The sequence below is a fragment of the Camelina sativa genome, chromosome 20 (assembly GCF_000633955.1).
Source record: "Camelina sativa cultivar DH55 chromosome 20, Cs, whole genome shotgun sequence".
Taxonomy (NCBI): Eukaryota; Viridiplantae; Streptophyta; class Magnoliopsida; order Brassicales; family Brassicaceae; genus Camelina; species Camelina sativa.
This window is the reverse complement of record NC_025704.1, coordinates 3,911,727-3,927,051: the sequence shown is the minus strand read 5'-3', so window position 1 is coordinate 3,927,051 and position 15,325 is coordinate 3,911,727. Positions and strand designations below refer to the sequence as shown.

The 15,325-nt window shown below is 37.3% G+C and overlaps 5 protein-coding genes and 1 non-coding gene across 6 annotated transcripts; 4 read left to right on the top strand and 2 right to left on the bottom strand.

The window, feature by feature from the left end:
- On the top strand, positions 968–3,188 carry LOC104769157. Its single transcript, XM_010493304.1, has one exon. The coding sequence runs from the start codon at positions 1,241–1,243 to the stop codon at positions 2,972–2,974; it is 1,734 nt and encodes a 577-aa protein (XP_010491606.1). The 5' UTR covers positions 968–1,240; the 3' UTR covers positions 2,975–3,188.
- LOC104769156 (malate dehydrogenase 2, glyoxysomal) lies at positions 5,760–7,931 on the top strand. Its single transcript, XM_010493303.2, has 8 exons — positions 5,760–5,867; positions 6,170–6,388; positions 6,492–6,806; positions 6,892–6,981; positions 7,072–7,191; positions 7,272–7,361; positions 7,471–7,565; positions 7,654–7,931. The coding sequence occupies exons 1-8, from the start codon at positions 5,793–5,795 to the stop codon at positions 7,724–7,726; spliced, it is 1,077 nt and encodes a 358-aa protein (XP_010491605.1). The 5' UTR covers positions 5,760–5,792; the 3' UTR covers positions 7,727–7,931.
- TRNAV-AAC lies at positions 8,023–8,096 on the bottom strand. The gene has a single exon. It is a non-coding gene; the product is annotated as a tRNA-Val (tRNA).
- Positions 8,230–10,241, top strand: LOC104769154 (soluble inorganic pyrophosphatase 6, chloroplastic). The gene is made up of 6 exons (XM_010493301.2): positions 8,230–8,570; positions 9,072–9,232; positions 9,341–9,441; positions 9,531–9,712; positions 9,811–9,909; positions 9,988–10,241. The coding sequence occupies exons 1-6, from the start codon at positions 8,304–8,306 to the stop codon at positions 10,078–10,080; spliced, it is 903 nt and encodes a 300-aa protein (XP_010491603.1). The 5' UTR covers positions 8,230–8,303; the 3' UTR covers positions 10,081–10,241.
- LOC104769155 (serine carboxypeptidase-like 19) lies at positions 10,232–13,241 on the bottom strand. Its single transcript, XM_010493302.2, has 14 exons — positions 13,000–13,241; positions 12,736–12,881; positions 12,509–12,585; positions 12,282–12,404; positions 12,096–12,198; positions 11,981–12,018; positions 11,793–11,894; positions 11,632–11,718; positions 11,359–11,526; positions 11,199–11,270; positions 10,975–11,093; positions 10,775–10,891; positions 10,642–10,687; positions 10,232–10,553 (listed from the first exon to the last, which is right to left on the bottom strand). Exons 1-14 carry the CDS (start codon positions 13,137–13,139, stop codon positions 10,473–10,475), a joined length of 1,419 nt encoding a protein of 472 aa, XP_010491604.1. The 5' UTR covers positions 13,140–13,241; the 3' UTR covers positions 10,232–10,472.
- On the top strand, positions 13,919–15,120 carry LOC104769153 (protein RMD5 homolog A-like). Its single transcript, XM_019242183.1, has one exon. It carries the CDS (start codon positions 13,948–13,950, stop codon positions 15,118–15,120), a length of 1,173 nt encoding a protein of 390 aa, XP_019097728.1. The 5' UTR covers positions 13,919–13,947.

The following is a 15,325-nucleotide window of genomic DNA, read 5'->3' as shown; positions in this document are numbered from 1 at the left end:
CCTGTTTCTGATATTTTCTCTTCTTGTTTTCTCCTTTCGATTTCTATCTGGAGCCAAGAGTTGCAGATCCACCAGGTTTTGAATTCTCTTCTTTGATTCTTTCTGTTCTCACTTACTGTACATCTAATCATTTTCTTCTGGATTTTTCATTGATTTGCTTGATCGGAGTGCATGACTTGTTTTATAATGCGTGACTGTTTCTGTGAGATTAACCTTTCTGATTTTTAATTATTCACACCACTTGTTTCTTCAATCGTTTCACTCTCAGTTTAGGTTGTTATATTTTGATTCTATGATTCTATCTTTAGTCTTTGTTTTGTCTTCAGTTTTGGTTTAGACTTAGAATTACATAATGAATCTATCTTTTTTTATAGATATTTTCCCCCAAATTGTGGTTTAGGTTTATTTTCTTGTTCTTTTGTTTATTGACTTGTTCATAAACTTACTTGCTGATACTATGATGAGTTCATCTTTTTCTGGTGCTCTCTCCTGCTTTTTTAGTAGTCAATTTTCCAAGTCAAACCTTTGAGAAACAAATATTTTCTCAGATTTTGGGGTCTTGTGTTTGGATCTTCAATCATGATTCTAATCAAATATTATATTACAAACAAAAAAATCTTGACTTTAGACCTTGTGATGATATCATTGATCACCATTGCCCAAATCTATTATCATGTACAGTTACATCTCACCTTACTATCGCAATTTTCATCTTTAAATCATTTGGTTGGTACTTGTTAGTTGTTACATGTCTCAGGCAGAGTACTTTGCTTCCAAACCTGTGCTCCTAACTTCAAATGCTTAGTTTTGTGAATATAGTGCCCTTGATTGTTCTTTGTCTCGGTTAGCCTTACGCCACATTCAATTTTTCTTCGTTTGTTAAATTGCATTCATTAAGTACAATGTTCTTTGCCCTTCTTGCCTCTCTTTAACTCTCAAGTTGCGTGCTTCCTGGATTTCTTTTCAGTCCCGTGGACAACTTCCAACAAAGATCATTGCTCCTCTGCGGAACCTGATAATCTCCAACAAACATTCTTCGGTTTACGGTGTTACACCAGCAGAATAGTTCTGCTTTCCCATTCTTGAAGATGGACAGGGCAGATACATCGGGATTTGTAAGTGGTGGAAGTTATTCATCTCTCAAGTTGCTCCAATATATGCTTATAACTACAAGTGTGATCTGCTAAGTGGTAGTTTTCGGGGGAGTTCTCTTTTATCTATACCCTTATCATTCTTTCATATGAATTTGAACGACGGTGTAGTTCATCTCTCTAGTGACACCAGGACTAATATGGGTGACACTGATCTTAGCCTGAAGTGTCTTGGGGGTTCTCAAAACTATTTCTGTTCCAATGTTTCTAATTGCACTGACGATGGCTGCCGGTTGGTTCTTGGATTGGGTCCAACTTCATCTTCATATTGTTTTAGTGTTAGTAACAACAACAAAGATTCTGCTTCTGGATTTTCTCAAGAACTTGGTGATTCAGTTCTGCAACTTGGTCTTCCTGCTGTAAGCAGAGACACTTTCAGTGGACTTGATTGTTCATTGTCGACATATACAGATTTTACTATGCCCCGAGATACTATCAATGATGGTCGACAACGTGTGATTCCTGTTATTGATGAAGGTTCTACTTCTGCAAAGAGATCAGGTGGCTACATGCCATCACTTCTGTTAGATTCAAATGTTAACAATCCTTCACAAAGGAAACAACTTAATCATTTTGGAACCGGCATACATTCACAAATGAGCCTAGAGCCATCAACTTTCTCTGTACAGCAGAGGACTAGCAATCCGAGGAAGTGCAAATTTATGGGATGCGTGAAAGGAGCTCGAGGAGCGTCAGGACTCTGCATCAGCCATGGAGGAGGACAGAGATGTCAAAAACCAGGCTGCAACAAAGGTGCAGAAAGTAAAACCACTTTTTGCAAAACCCATGGTGGAGGGAGCAGATGTGAGCACTTGGGATGCACCAAGAGTGCGGAAGGAAAAACGGATTTCTGCATATCTCATGGTGGTGGAAGACGTTGTGAGTTCCCTGAAGGATGTGACAAAGCAGCACGTGGCAGATCGGGCCTCTGCATCAAACACGGTGGTGGCAAAAGATGTAATATCGAAAGCTGTACACGAAGTGCTGAAGGACAAGCTGGTCTTTGTATATCTCATGGTGGTGGAAAACGATGTCAGTTTGTTTCAGGTTGTGAGAAAGGAGCTCAAGGAAGTACAAGCTACTGTAAAGCCCATGGAGGTGGGAAACGCTGCATATTTTCAGGATGTAGCAAAGGAGCAGAAGGGAGCACTCCTCTGTGTAAAGCACACGGAGGTGGGAAACGTTGTCTCGCAGATGGAGGTGGGATTTGCTCTAAAAGCGTACATGGTGGGACTAACTTCTGTGTTGCTCATGGTGGCGGGAAAAGATGTGCTGTAGCGGGGTGTACAAAGAGTGCGCGTGGTCGCACTGACTGTTGTGTTAAGCATGGTGGTGGGAAACGTTGTAAGATTGTTGATTGTGAGAAGAGTGCTCAAGGTAGTACTGATTTCTGTAAAGCTCACGGTGGTGGGAAACGATGTTCTTGGGAAGATGGCAAATGCGAGAAGTTTGCTAGAGGCAAAAGCGGTTTATGTGCTGCGCATAACACTGTTATGTCTCGGGAGAAGGGAGATGGAAGCAAGAGCGGTTTGATTGGACCGGGACTGTTCAGGGGCCTTGTTGTTGGCTCTGCTTCTGATCATTCTCAATCTGGAGCTAGCGCCGTCTCTGATTGTATTGAGTCTGTTGATAGAATACAGTTTGAGAATAGACAGAAGAAGATGATGATACCAATGCAGGTTCTTGTACCTTCATCAATGAAATCTCCAAGTAGTTCAAATGGAGGAGAAACAAACGTCTTTGACTTTATGGTTCCGGAGGAGAGAGTTCACGGTGGTGGGCTAGTAATGTCTTTACTTGGTGGCTCCATGGGTCGAAACTGAAAGCCATTGGTTTGGTAAAAGTGTCAACCCTTCTCAGCAAAGACCTGTGTGTAAAGCTTTAAAATAGTATATGTGGGGATCCTCTGTATATTTCTTGGGTCGTTTTGGTTTAATTGGTTTTTCTGTAATGTACCCGGTTATGTTACTCTTTGTCATCTAAACCGATGACTTAAAACCCAAATTATATTTTAATGGATTTGGTAAGATTTTAATATTTTAGAATTTTGAAAGATTTAGGAGATGTTTAGGAGATTTGATTGTATTTTAGATTTTTTAGATTTTCTTTTTTAGAAAATGAGATGTAATTCTATAAGATTCTATGAGATTTTATTACTAAATTTTGTGTGATTTTGAAATACTTAAAAAAAAGAAAACTCTATGCATCGTGAGAAACAACATGTTACGATGTGAGAGAGAGAGAAGCAAACAACATGTGATCTGATATTTCAATGGTTCTCTCTAGATAGAACATGACTATCATGTGATCGTGAAGAAGCCTATGGATCTGGGTACGGTGAAGATGAATCTTGATAAGGGCTTTTACAGATCGCCGATTGATTTCGCTTCTGATGTTAGGTTGACTTTCACCAATGCCATGTCGTATAACCCAAAGGGCCAAGACGTTTATTTGATGGCTGAGAAGCTTTTGGGACAGTTTGATGTTTGGTTCAACCCTACATTGAAGAGGTACGAGGCTCAAGAGCTAAAAGTCATGGGATCATCTTCTCGTCCTGAACCTGAACATGAACCTGAACTCAACCAAAGAATGTGGAATCAGAATCAGGTGGTGTAGCATGTGAGGAAAGGACCTGAACAGATTTCTATAGCTAAAAAGCTAGATTCAGTGAAGCCGTTACCTGCATTGCCTCCTCCTCCTCCAGTGTGATGGAGATAAGTCGTGCCCCATCTCCACCTCCGTCACCGGTTCAGCCACCACCACCATTACCTCCCCAGCCGGTTAGCCAAGTTGAAGTGGGTGAAACGAATAAGGAATCACTTGCGTTTTTATGGACACCCTTTGATCAACATCGTAGATGGTCTCTGTTCCACCTGGCGTATATTTTGATATGGATGTACTGACCTGACGAAGACTAAGGGACCCTGCCCGGAATGTTCTCGCAGCCAGGAGCTTCTTGTATACATTATCGGGAAGAGTTTCTCTAGAGAGAGAGAGAAGCAAACATGAATTGTTGAAAGATTATAAACAAGAAGTGTTGACTGCTCATCTGTTTGTTTTTTTTTAATTGAAATCCTTCAAAATTCTACCTTAAAGGGTATGATTTTGAGAGGAGTACTTTTCAACTAAAAAGAAAAAAAAAAAGTCTCTTACAATCATTCAAAGTAGCATTCTAAAAAAAGTTGTGATATTTTAAATAACAAGAGATTTTAAGTTGGATTTATAAACTATTGATTGAATACAAGAGATTCTGAAATATTTTAAAAGACTTTATTAAAATCTTAGGGGGTGTTATTGGATTGTGGTTTTTAAAGGAGTTTGATGTATTTAAGAATCAGGTGTTATTCAATTGGGTATTTTTAAAAATCCATTAAAATCTAGTGTTATTCAATATCTACTGGATTTTGTGTGATTTTGGATTTCAACGTACTTTGCTTCTAAAATATGAACAAACACAATACCACACTTTTCTCAATCATTTCATTTTCTTCTCCTCTCTTTAGATGGATCTCTAGCCTTTGACATATTATTGTTTGATTTTTTTTCTCAATCCTTTTATATAATCACACTTATTCATCAGATATGTATTATTTTTGAGATTTTTTTTTTTGTGTTCTTTAACTTTTTTTTCTGGGTTCATGATCTATAACTTTTTTTTTGGTTTATGATATAATCACACTTTTTTTTTTCTGGGTTCAATCTCTGTTTCTTCCTCCTCAAACCCTTTGTATATAATCACACTTATTCATCAGATCTGTGTTTTTTTGTATTCTTTAATTTTTTTTTTCTGGGTTCATGACATCTGGGTTCTTTAATTACACCAAAAATCTGGATTGAAAACAAATACAGTTTAATTCAAGTTTTCTATGACATGCGTAAAAGTCTGGGTGTTATTAATTTAATATAATTTTGGTGTATAACACAGTTTATGGATATATATATATTTTTTTCTAACAATAACTTTTTAAAAAATCCATAACAATCACCAAAAATACATTATCAATGACTTTCAAATCCACCTTATATGCATTATAAAGTCCACACAAATGCATTAGACTTTTAAATCCACTAATGTCCTGGATTAATTAAAATCTATTAAAATCCTCAATCCAATAACACCCCCTTAGTTGAATAACATAGGATTTCATGAGATTTTTTAAAATGCTCAGTTGAATAACAAAGGATTTTAAGAATACTTTAAAATCCTTTAAAATGTTAAGTTCAATACCCCTCAAAGTCTTGTTTCTTGGTCAAACCACTTTTCTAAACTATCTTTTCCACTTAAATTAATTACGCTCAGTTATGGGCCTTTAGTGGGCTTATTTACAAGCGGCAATACAATTGTGGAACCCAAATCTACAATTTTTTTTGTAGCTTCATGTTAAAACCTTTTTTTTGTTTGTACCAAAAAATTGAGAGCCACAACGGTGATGAAGAGCAACATGAAGATAAGGGATAAGGAAGGCTTCCTACAAAAAAACAAAATGAACAACATTTTGTTTCCACACAAAATTATCATATAATACAAAATACTTACGTCGTAATCATTCAATCTAGTCCCCATGTTCTCTCTTCTCTAACATACAAATTAAAAAACTCTTTTAACAGCTTTGTAACGAGAGCAAACAGAGGAACACAACAATGGAGTTTCGTGGAGATGCCAACAAGAGGATTGCAATGATTTCAGCTCATCTTCAACCTTCTTCCACTCCTCAGGTTTTATTTACTATTGCTTCTAAGTCAAGTTACCTTCTTTGGTTCTTTGATCATTAAGGTTGTTCTAAAACAAGAAATAATAATTTGTATTGACTCTCAAACAAAAGTGATAAGTCATTAAGAAACTTTAGTCCAGTTACGAACTTGACATTCGTGTTTACTAGTGTAATTTCTATTTCTAGTAACTGAAGATCTCTGATGCCACTAGAGAGTAGAGAGTAAGAGAGATCAATTTGTTTTTGTTTCCATTGAAGCCTTGTATGTAGGACTGAAAGTGATTTTTTGTCCTTCCTTCGTGTTAGATGGAAGCAAAGAACTCGGTACTGGGAAGAGAAAACTGCAGAGCTAAAGGTGGGAATCCAGGATTCAAAGTAGCAATTCTTGGAGCTGCAGGTGGGATTGGACAATCTTTATCTTTGCTGATGAAGATGAACCCTCTTGTCTCTTTACTTCATCTCTACGATGTTGTCAATGCTCCTGGCGTCACAGCAGACGTCAGTCATATGGACACTGGAGCTGTTGTGAGAACCTCTCTACTTTGGAAACTTCACATATGATTACTTACTTTTTCCTAATGAATGAGGGCAGAGTAATGACCATTCTTGATTGGTTTGAGTCAATTAGGTCCGGGGATTCTTGGGAGCGAAGCAGCTTGAGGACGCACTAACGGGTATGGATCTTGTGATCATACCAGCCGGTATACCGAGGAAACCAGGGATGACCCGTGATGATCTGTTTAAAATCAATGCTGGGATTGTTAAGACACTATGTGAAGGTGTATCAAAATGCTGTCCTAATGCTATAGTCAACTTGATCAGCAATCCTGTGAACTCTACTGTCCCTATTGCCGCTGAGGTTTTCAAGAAAGCTGGAACTTATGATCCTAAGAAGCTCCTTGGAGTTACTACACTCGATGTTGCTCGTGCCAATACCTTTGTGGTAATAATGTGATTCCTCACTTCATATATGGTTTTACTTTTCTTGACATTTTAATCACCTAGTGAATGTTTTCCATCTTGTGCAGGCAGAAGTTCTTGGACTTGATCCAAGAGAAGTTGATGTACCAGTCGTTGGGGGACACGCCGGAGTCACAATCTTGCCACTATTATCACAGGTTTCATATAAATAAAAAGTGCAAGTCGTTTCCATTGCATCAGCTTATCTGCTAATTGATGGTTTTGCTTAATCTTTTTTTTTTCCTCAGGTTAAACCTCCTAGCAGCTTCACACCTCAAGAAATTGAGTACCTCACAAACCGAATTCAGAATGGTGGAACTGAAGTTGTGGAGGCAAAAGCTGGAGCTGGATCTGCAACACTTTCAATGGTAAAACCAAACCAATTCACTTTAAGACATCATCATAAACACTTGTGTCCTGAATCCATTTGAATATACTACTACTACAGGCATATGCTGCATCCAAGTTTGCAGATGCTTGCCTTCGCGGGTTAAGAGGAGATGCAAATGTCATAGAGTGCTCTTTTGTTGCTTCACAGGTAAATCTTAAAAAAGACTTTTCCAATTTTTTCATCTTTTAAAGAAAAACACTTCACTCTGTTTCTATTCTTTCAACGTCTTTTGACTTGTACTGGCAATTCATCACAGGTGACAGAGTTAGCTTTCTTTGCAACCAAAGTGCGCCTTGGCCGTACAGGAGCAGAGGAAGTGTATCAGCTTGGACCCTTGAACGAATACGAAAGGTTGGAAACATAACTCATCTCTTCAAAAATACTTGTCTCAAATAAGAAAGAGAGTCATCTTTATTTTGATTTCCTTATTCTTCAACAGGATTGGTTTGGAGAAAGCAAAAGAAGAACTAGCTGGAAGTATTCAGAAAGGTGTTGAATTCATCAGAAAATGAAACTGAGAGCATAATCAGAGAGACACAATAAAAGATCTTTTTCATAAAATACTTGATAATGTTATACTCGTCATCATGCATGTCCTCTGTCTCCATCTACTTCTCCAACTTTGTAAATTCCTTATCAGCTGTTTGTGTACTCTGTGACCTTTTGCAACGTGGCTTATTTATGTATTTCCGATGATCATAAACCAATCTTTAGAAACGGTTGAGAGAAGGTTTGAAGTAACTTTGTCTCTTTAGCCTTTGCGGACACAAAACTGATATTCGAATCAAAATAAAATTCAGAAAACTAATGGCTTCGCCCGGGTTCGAACCGGAGACCTTCAGTGTGTTAGACTGACGTGATAACCAACTACACCACGAAACCTTTACGTTAATACAACCACAGTTTCAATTATTTATATCAGAATTATTAAAGTTGGTCATACCTACTCTACAGAACCCCACGTGATCTATTCACTTCGTTTTTTTTTTGTTTTTGTTTTTGTTCTTTGTGGGAAGAGAATAAAAGGAGCCAGGGAGAGAGAGAGAGTAAAACGAAAGGCCAGTACTTTCTCCAATCTTTTCCACAATAATGGCGGCTACTAGAGTGATAACTGCAGCCACGGCCGTAACCCAAACCACCTCTTGTTTCCTCGCCAAACGAGCTTTCGCTCTGCCGGCGAAGAGACCCTGCGGCGGATTCGGCGCTCTCTGTTTCAGCAGAAGAGCTTTGGTGTTGAAATCCAAGAGACCTTTCTCCTGCAGTGCCATTTATAACCCTCAGGTTAAGGTTCAAGAAGAAGGTCCACCTGAATCCTTAGATTATCGTGTTTTCTTCCTCGATGGTTCTGGAAAGAAGGTACCTTTTTATTACTCTTTCTCCCGTTTTGTGTCTCTCTGTTTTCAAAGTCAAAAGCTTGGTTTACTGGGGAGAAGTGTTGAGTGTTTTTTTGGGTCTTTCACATTGTTATTTTTTGAATTATCCTGTGGTTAGATTTGGTCACTCATTTTTGAATTCTTCTGTTTGAGATTGCTGTCGATGATCTAAAGATCTGTATTGTGAATTTGCTTTGGAATGCTTTTGGTTCATTACTCTGTTGAGCTATTTAAGGTTGGTCACTAGGACATAAGGAGATTGATTGGTCACTAGGACATAAGGAGATTGATTGGTCTGCTAACCTAAATACCGATTTTGGATATATAAATCACACTCTTGTGGTTAGATTTAGTTTTCTCTGGGATTGCGAGCAATGTTTATAAAGATCTACAGTTTGAATGGTTATTGAAATGTTTTTGGTTCATCACTCTGTTCTGTGTTTTTGTAAAGGCTGGATAAGGATTGTGTGCATTTTGTGTATAGGTTTCTCCTTGGCATGATATACCATTGACCATAGGAGATGGAGTTTTTAACTTTATTGTTGAGATACCTAAAGAGTCAAAAGCTAAAATGGAGGTTGCTACTGATGAAGATTTCACTCCTATCAAGCAAGATACTAAGAAGGGCAAGCTCAGATATTATCCGTAAGTTTTGCTTTGTTCTAAGCTAGTTTTTTTTAGAGGCCTCAGCATCCATTGATGATATATCAGTCTTATCTTCTCGTTGATTTAATAGTACTTGATTTTATCCAGGTACAATATAAATTGGAACTACGGGTTGCTTCCACAGACATGGGAAGATCCTTCTCATGCAAATGCTGAAGTTGAAGGATGTTTTGGGGATAACGATCCAGGTGAAACTGTGATACTCTGTTTATGTAATGGAAAATGATATCACTCTGGAACAAAAAAGAGTGTGCTTATTCTTGGTTTGGATTTGTAGTTGATGTTGTTGAGATTGGTGAAACCCAAAGGAAGATAGGAGATGTTCTAAAAATCAAGCCTTTGGCTGCTTTAGCTATGATTGATGAAGGAGAGCTAGACTGGAAGATTGTTGCCATTTCTTTGGATGACCCTAAAGCTCATCTTGTGAATGATGTCGAAGATGTTGAGAAACATTTCCCGGTACGAGCTAATGTAGTAGTATAAACAAATCCCCATACTTCTTTGCAAAAACAAAATACATGAATTAATTGGTTTCTGACGCTATATCTGGTGAGCAGGGTACACTAACAGCCATTAGAGACTGGTTTAGAGACTACAAGATCCCAGATGGAAAGCCTGCTAACAGATTTGGTCTTGGAGACAAACCAGCAAACAAAGTAAGTTCTTCTTTTTATCTTCTCTAGCTGTGATGCTTTATGTTTAGGACTATAACTGAGAGGGAACTATCTTTACAGGAATATGCTTTGAAGATCATCCAAGAAACAAATGAATCATGGGCTAAACTTGTGAAGAGAACAGTTGATGCTGGAGAGCTTTCACTTTACTGAACATATCTTGCAATGTCCTCTTCTGAGTTCGAATAATGAACAGACTCAAGAGTCCAGTATCATTCTTGTTTTTCTTTCAATTGGGATCTAAACATTGGGATTTTTGTATTTCACCATTGATGACTGAGAAGTAATAAAAATGACATCCTGCTTTGGAAATACTTAAATTGAACATGAAACAGGGTCTGTGACTTGCCATGAAACAGAGTTTCTCTGTTTAGAGTACAACACAATGTTTAAAAGTTTTAAGCTTCAGAGGGTTGGCGTGGTAACATCTCCAAATATATGGACAGTATGTGAGCTATTTCGATTACAGAATAACATGTGGCAAAATTGCAATTTTTACCGGATATTATCAAACAAACAACAAAGAGAGAAGTGAGCGAGGATGTTCAGAGAGGTTCTCCATCAATCCATCTTCTGAACATAAGTGAGCATTGATCTGGATTATACTCCGCTGTGTGCCCTCCTCCCTGCACACCACACAATAAAAACACTCTAAATGACTTCTTTTGTTTTGCCTGCAGAAACTTCGGACAGTACAAGAAAGAGAGGGCTTACCTTGATGGTTGCAAATGTCATCTTATTCGCATAAGTTCTTGTATATCTACAAGCACGGATGGAAACAGTGTTGTCTTTAAAGATAATTTGAAATTGGTGAGATTGGAGTTTGAAACATTGGTTTTTTGTTTACCCAGCAACTTGATTATTACTCATCATCCAAGGTCTCCAGTCATCAACAATGGAATAGTTAAGAGCTCTGATCCATGCTTGAGTTGAAGAGAAAGGTACCATAGAATCATGATCACCACTGTTTCAAAACTTACATGAGTTTGTCAAATTATAAAGATACAAAAAGAAGAGAACTAGTTTGGCAATATCAATGAATCTTGCCTGTAGATGAGAGAGCGAAAGCCTTTACGACTATTGTTCACGTGATACGGAACTGCATTGAAGATTTCAAACGTATATGGTATGTTTTGGATGTTGCATCGATTCCATTTTCCTACTTCCTGCATCAACATTAATAATGAATTTGTAAATTTGTGTGCATCTTATTATGTTTTGTGTAGAACCAACCAAAAAAATTAGAATTCACATAGGTAAGCTAAAGGTACCTTCTTCACGCCTAGTGCTTTGCGTACATTTTCATCGTTCGCCCAAAAGGCAGACAGAAAATACTTATAAGTCTAATGAGAAGACAAATAAAATGTTAGAACTCTTCAAACCCATCAATATTGAAAATAATGAAGGAAGTAAAGAGAGAATTGTTGTTACAAAGCAGCTAGGTGGTGGCAATGATGATGAATCATTCCCTGAAAACTCCTTCAGTTCTCTTCTTCTATTGGTTCTGATGTTTGGTAAGGTTTGTAGTGTTTCTGGTATGATGTAATCTACTTCGCAGTTTCGTAACAAAATATGCTCTGAGTATATCTCTGACATACACTATATATGAACTCCAAAAACAATGAGACAATTAGTTTTTGAAAACACAATCAGATAATATAGATACACAAGTGATGTGTGCGGTACGTATATAAAAGTCTTTACATGGTCAAAGGTTTGAAGATTATTTGAGCATCTTGCATTACTTGGGTCTACGTTGAAGAATTGGCCTTCACAACTTCTTTCAAGTGACTGCCAAAAAGAAGTAGTGAAAAAAGACTCTTAACTTAATGTCTTAACAAATAATATATGAAGATAAAGAGTACCTCAAAGAGCTCATCTGAGATAAGTCCCATCCCATGAGCAAATGAAACTATGTAGTTAGATTCTAGGTTTTTATCTGTCAAAGGGTTTCCAAGAACATAACCCTGCTCATAATTTAGGAAGGTGTTAGCTAGCTAGTAGAAGACATATATGTAAATTGATGTGATCGAGTGAATGGACTATGTAACACCTGAATATTTATGAGTGGTGTGAGGCCTTTCTCATTTCCTGTTTTCATATTGTGATTGTAAGCTTTGAACTCAAAGATACCAAAACTATGGAATGTGGTTGATTAAAAAGGCTACCAAGTGAAATTTGTTGCACAACTCCTGGAACAATTTTCCCAGAAAATGAATCTCCACCAACGTAAAATGGATTTGATATAAACTCCGGGTGATCCACAAACCACTGCAAGTAATTACACTAAAAACAGTTTAGAGAAAGAAAAAAGAAAAAACCAACACAAGAACAGAGCAAACAGAACACTTAACACTCCTAAGAAACTGATCAATTTGGTAAATTTGTTTGGTGTCGCTAGACTCAAAAGCACGCCGAGTTCTCGCATAAGAATATCCAGAACCAGCAGGAGATTCCAAATACAAAATGTTAGCCACCTGAACAACAATTGAGTAAATATAATAAATTCAAAGTGTAGCTCTTCTCAGAGATAAGATAGCTAGAATAATAATAATAAAATAGTGTAATCTCTCAATATAACCTTTGTCCATGAAAAAGATGTTAACTCTAGAGGAGGCACTGTTCCATTATACTCATCCCCTTTAAAAGCTAAAGGACCTATAAGAAAGACAAAACAATAAAATTTCAACTTGAAGACTTAGTCTTAATAATCATCCAAATTAACCATCAAGTAACTTGACATTTTTTAAACTTTCAGTAGATCCATATGAGTCATTTTACATAATACAAAATGGAAGATTTGGTTACCGTTGGCAAAAAGCAATCCACAGATGGAGCTGCAACCAGGGCCACCTGTGAGCCAGATCATGAGAGGATCATTTTTTGGATTTCTTTCTGATTTTACAAAATAGTAAAAGAGCTCAACGTCTCCAGATTCACCAATACTCACATATCTTCGTTTTAAAACCCACATGCAAAAGAAGAAAGAGACAGGTTATGATGTTAGAACCTAAGGATTCTTAATTCTGTATGTGTTTTTTTTGCTTCTGATCTTGACAAATTGTTTTTTACCCAGTCTCGAGCTCAAAAGGAAGAGGACCTTCAAAACCAGGAAGATACTTCACAAGCAAAGAAGACGCATCAACCAAATGATCATGAATGGAGAAGATGATCAATAGAAACAAGACAAGGAAGCTAAGGTCGTTTCTCATTTTCTCTGCTTCTTAGTGTCACTTCTTGGAACAGAAAACAGTATGATGATCAACGAAGAAACTAAAATAAACTCATATTCAAAAGAAACAAGTCGAGAAAATGCAAAATGAAGACGTATTGCTCAGAACGTGGCTATCATTTAGCTAATAAACGTGTTGCCAGCTTTTACAACGTTTTTTAATAACCGGATCCGACCAAACCGGTCTAATAGAGGGTCTATCACCTGATCACCAAACCAAAGTATCAGACCTATACACTAGTGTACAAGTCAAAACGTAACTATTAGTATTAATATTTGTCTGAGTAGAGAGAAATTGGAATTAAATAATTGAAAAAATAAAAAAAAGTGGTTCCATGTTTCCAGAAACCAAATCTTAACAATTTTGATTCGTCATGATGCCAAATCATCTTCGTTATAAATTACATAATCGGATTTTATGGTTTAGCTTCGTTCCTTCTTTAATTTCGATGGCTTTTGGATTCTGAATTTTCGAAATTCTCAGTCGCCTTTTACGGTACTCCACATCTTTCCTTCTGTCTTACGAAAAATTGCTTTTGATGATTTGTTACACAAGTTTTGCAATTTTTCATTGTAAATCCATTGATTCGTAATAATATATCATTGCTTTCGTGGTTTATTATTGGTAATATGATCTTCTTGCTTACTTACTATCATTATTAGGGCAAAAACAAAGAAACCGATTCGTATTGTCTTTTGTTAATGACCAATTTACATGTCTAATTTATTGTGTGTGTTTGCAGTTTGGTAGTGAAACTTTTAAGCTGATTAATCAATCAAGAAGAGGAATGAATCAGACGACTGCTGTTGTGAAAGATGCATTCGATCGAGTTACTAAGAAACAGAAACTGCATCACTCTGTTTCTCTTGATGTGATCGATCTTGTTTGTGATACAATCCAAGATACGTTGAGTCAAATCCAATTAGGTAACAACGACGGAGTGGAACCTGAATCTGTTCTCGCCGAGTTGAGGCAAAAGCTTGATGCTCTTCTCCCTATTATCCAGCTTAAGAGATCACAAAAGGAAACGAAACTGAGTCTTGACAAGTTGGTGAAAACTTTTGAGAGTTTTTACCATCCTGACATATCTCTAGCTTGCAGAAACATTGGTTTCGATATCCGTTTAGTGAATAAGATACTTATCCAACACTGTTACAGAGAAGGGTTGTTCGAGGTTGGTGACTGTTTGGTTAAGGAGGCTGGTGAAGAGGAAGAAAACGAGGTTAGATCTCAGTCATTTGAAATCAAGCAAATCGTTGAGTCAATGAAGCTCAGAAGAAACATTGAGCCAGCAATGAGATGGATCTCTGCAAACCGGGGAAAGCTGAAGGAGAAGAGTTCAGAGATGGAGTTTAAACTCGTGAGTTTGAAGTACTGTGATATGTTGAGAGAAGGGAACCGTGATGATGCTATGAAGTATGCAAGAACCCATTTCACGAGGTACTGTTCAGGCCACCTACGAGAGATACAAAAGCTTGTAACTTGTCAGATATGGATTGGTAAACTTGACAAGTGTCCTTATGCAGAGATGGTTTCTTCATCATGTTGGGACAAGGTAACCAAAGAGCTCATCAGGGAATATTACAATCTCCTTGGTCAGCCGTCGAGATCTCCTTTGACAGTTGCTTTATCCGCGGGGTTAGAGAGCTTACCGACGCTTTTAAAACTGGTTGATGTAATGGCGCCTTTGAAGAAAGAAGAATGGGAAGAGATGAAACAGCTCCCTGTTCCTCTGGAGTTGGGGAATGAGTTACAGTTTCACTCGGTTTTCGTTTGTCCAGTGAGTAGAGATGAGAGCAGCAGCAAAGAGAACCCACCCATGATGATGATGCCTTGCCGTCATGTTATTAGCAAGCAGTCATTGATTAGACTCAGCAAGAACTGTGCTTCCCGCAGATTCAAATGCCCTTATTGTTCTGCATTGACCTCATCCCCTGCATGCAGACAGTTATTCTTTTGATAAAAAGATTTTGGTAATTTACTTATTTCATTCTTCAGCTCAATAACTTAGATGTGAAGAAATAAATAAATATAACATTCCATTTGTTCCTTCACCATCTATTACACAAGTTCTTGATTTGATCTTGATAGAACAATAATAATCTAGTTCACTTGAAACAGAAGAAATAACAACTAGTAAAAACAGATTGTTCAAATAAAATAAA

Excerpts from the sequence above, each read along its gene's own strand:
- LOC104769157 (XM_010493304.1), top strand. The coding sequence starts at position 1,241 with ATGAATTTGAACGACGGTGTAGTTCATCTCTCTAGTGACACCAGGACT.
- LOC104769156 (XM_010493303.2), top strand. The coding sequence starts at position 5,793 with ATGGAGTTTCGTGGAGATGCCAACAAGAGGATTGCAATGATTTCAGCT. Across the intron at positions 5,868-6,169 it reads AACCTTCTTCCACTCCTCAG|ATGGAAGCAAAGAACTCGGT; the intron begins GTTTTATTTACT and ends CCTTCGTGTTAG. Across the intron at positions 7,566-7,653 it reads CCCTTGAACGAATACGAAAG|GATTGGTTTGGAGAAAGCAA; the intron begins GTTGGAAACATA and ends ATTCTTCAACAG.
- LOC104769154 (XM_010493301.2), top strand. The coding sequence starts at position 8,304 with ATGGCGGCTACTAGAGTGATAACTGCAGCCACGGCCGTAACCCAAACC. Across the intron at positions 9,442-9,530 it reads TTTTGGGGATAACGATCCAG|TTGATGTTGTTGAGATTGGT; the intron begins GTGAAACTGTGA and ends TTGGATTTGTAG. Across the intron at positions 9,713-9,810 it reads ATGTTGAGAAACATTTCCCG|GGTACACTAACAGCCATTAG; the intron begins GTACGAGCTAAT and ends TCTGGTGAGCAG.
- LOC104769155 (XM_010493302.2), bottom strand. The coding sequence starts at position 13,139 with ATGAGAAACGACCTTAGCTTCCTTGTCTTGTTTCTATTGATCATCTTC. Across the intron at positions 12,586-12,735 it reads TGGATTGCTTTTTGCCAACG|GTCCTTTAGCTTTTAAAGGG; the intron begins GTAACCAAATCT and ends TCTTTCTTATAG. Across the intron at positions 11,719-11,792 it reads TCTCAGATGAGCTCTTTGAG|TCACTTGAAAGAAGTTGTGA; the intron begins GTACTCTTTATC and ends TCTTTTTGGCAG.
- LOC104769153 (XM_019242183.1), top strand. The coding sequence starts at position 13,948 with ATGAATCAGACGACTGCTGTTGTGAAAGATGCATTCGATCGAGTTACT.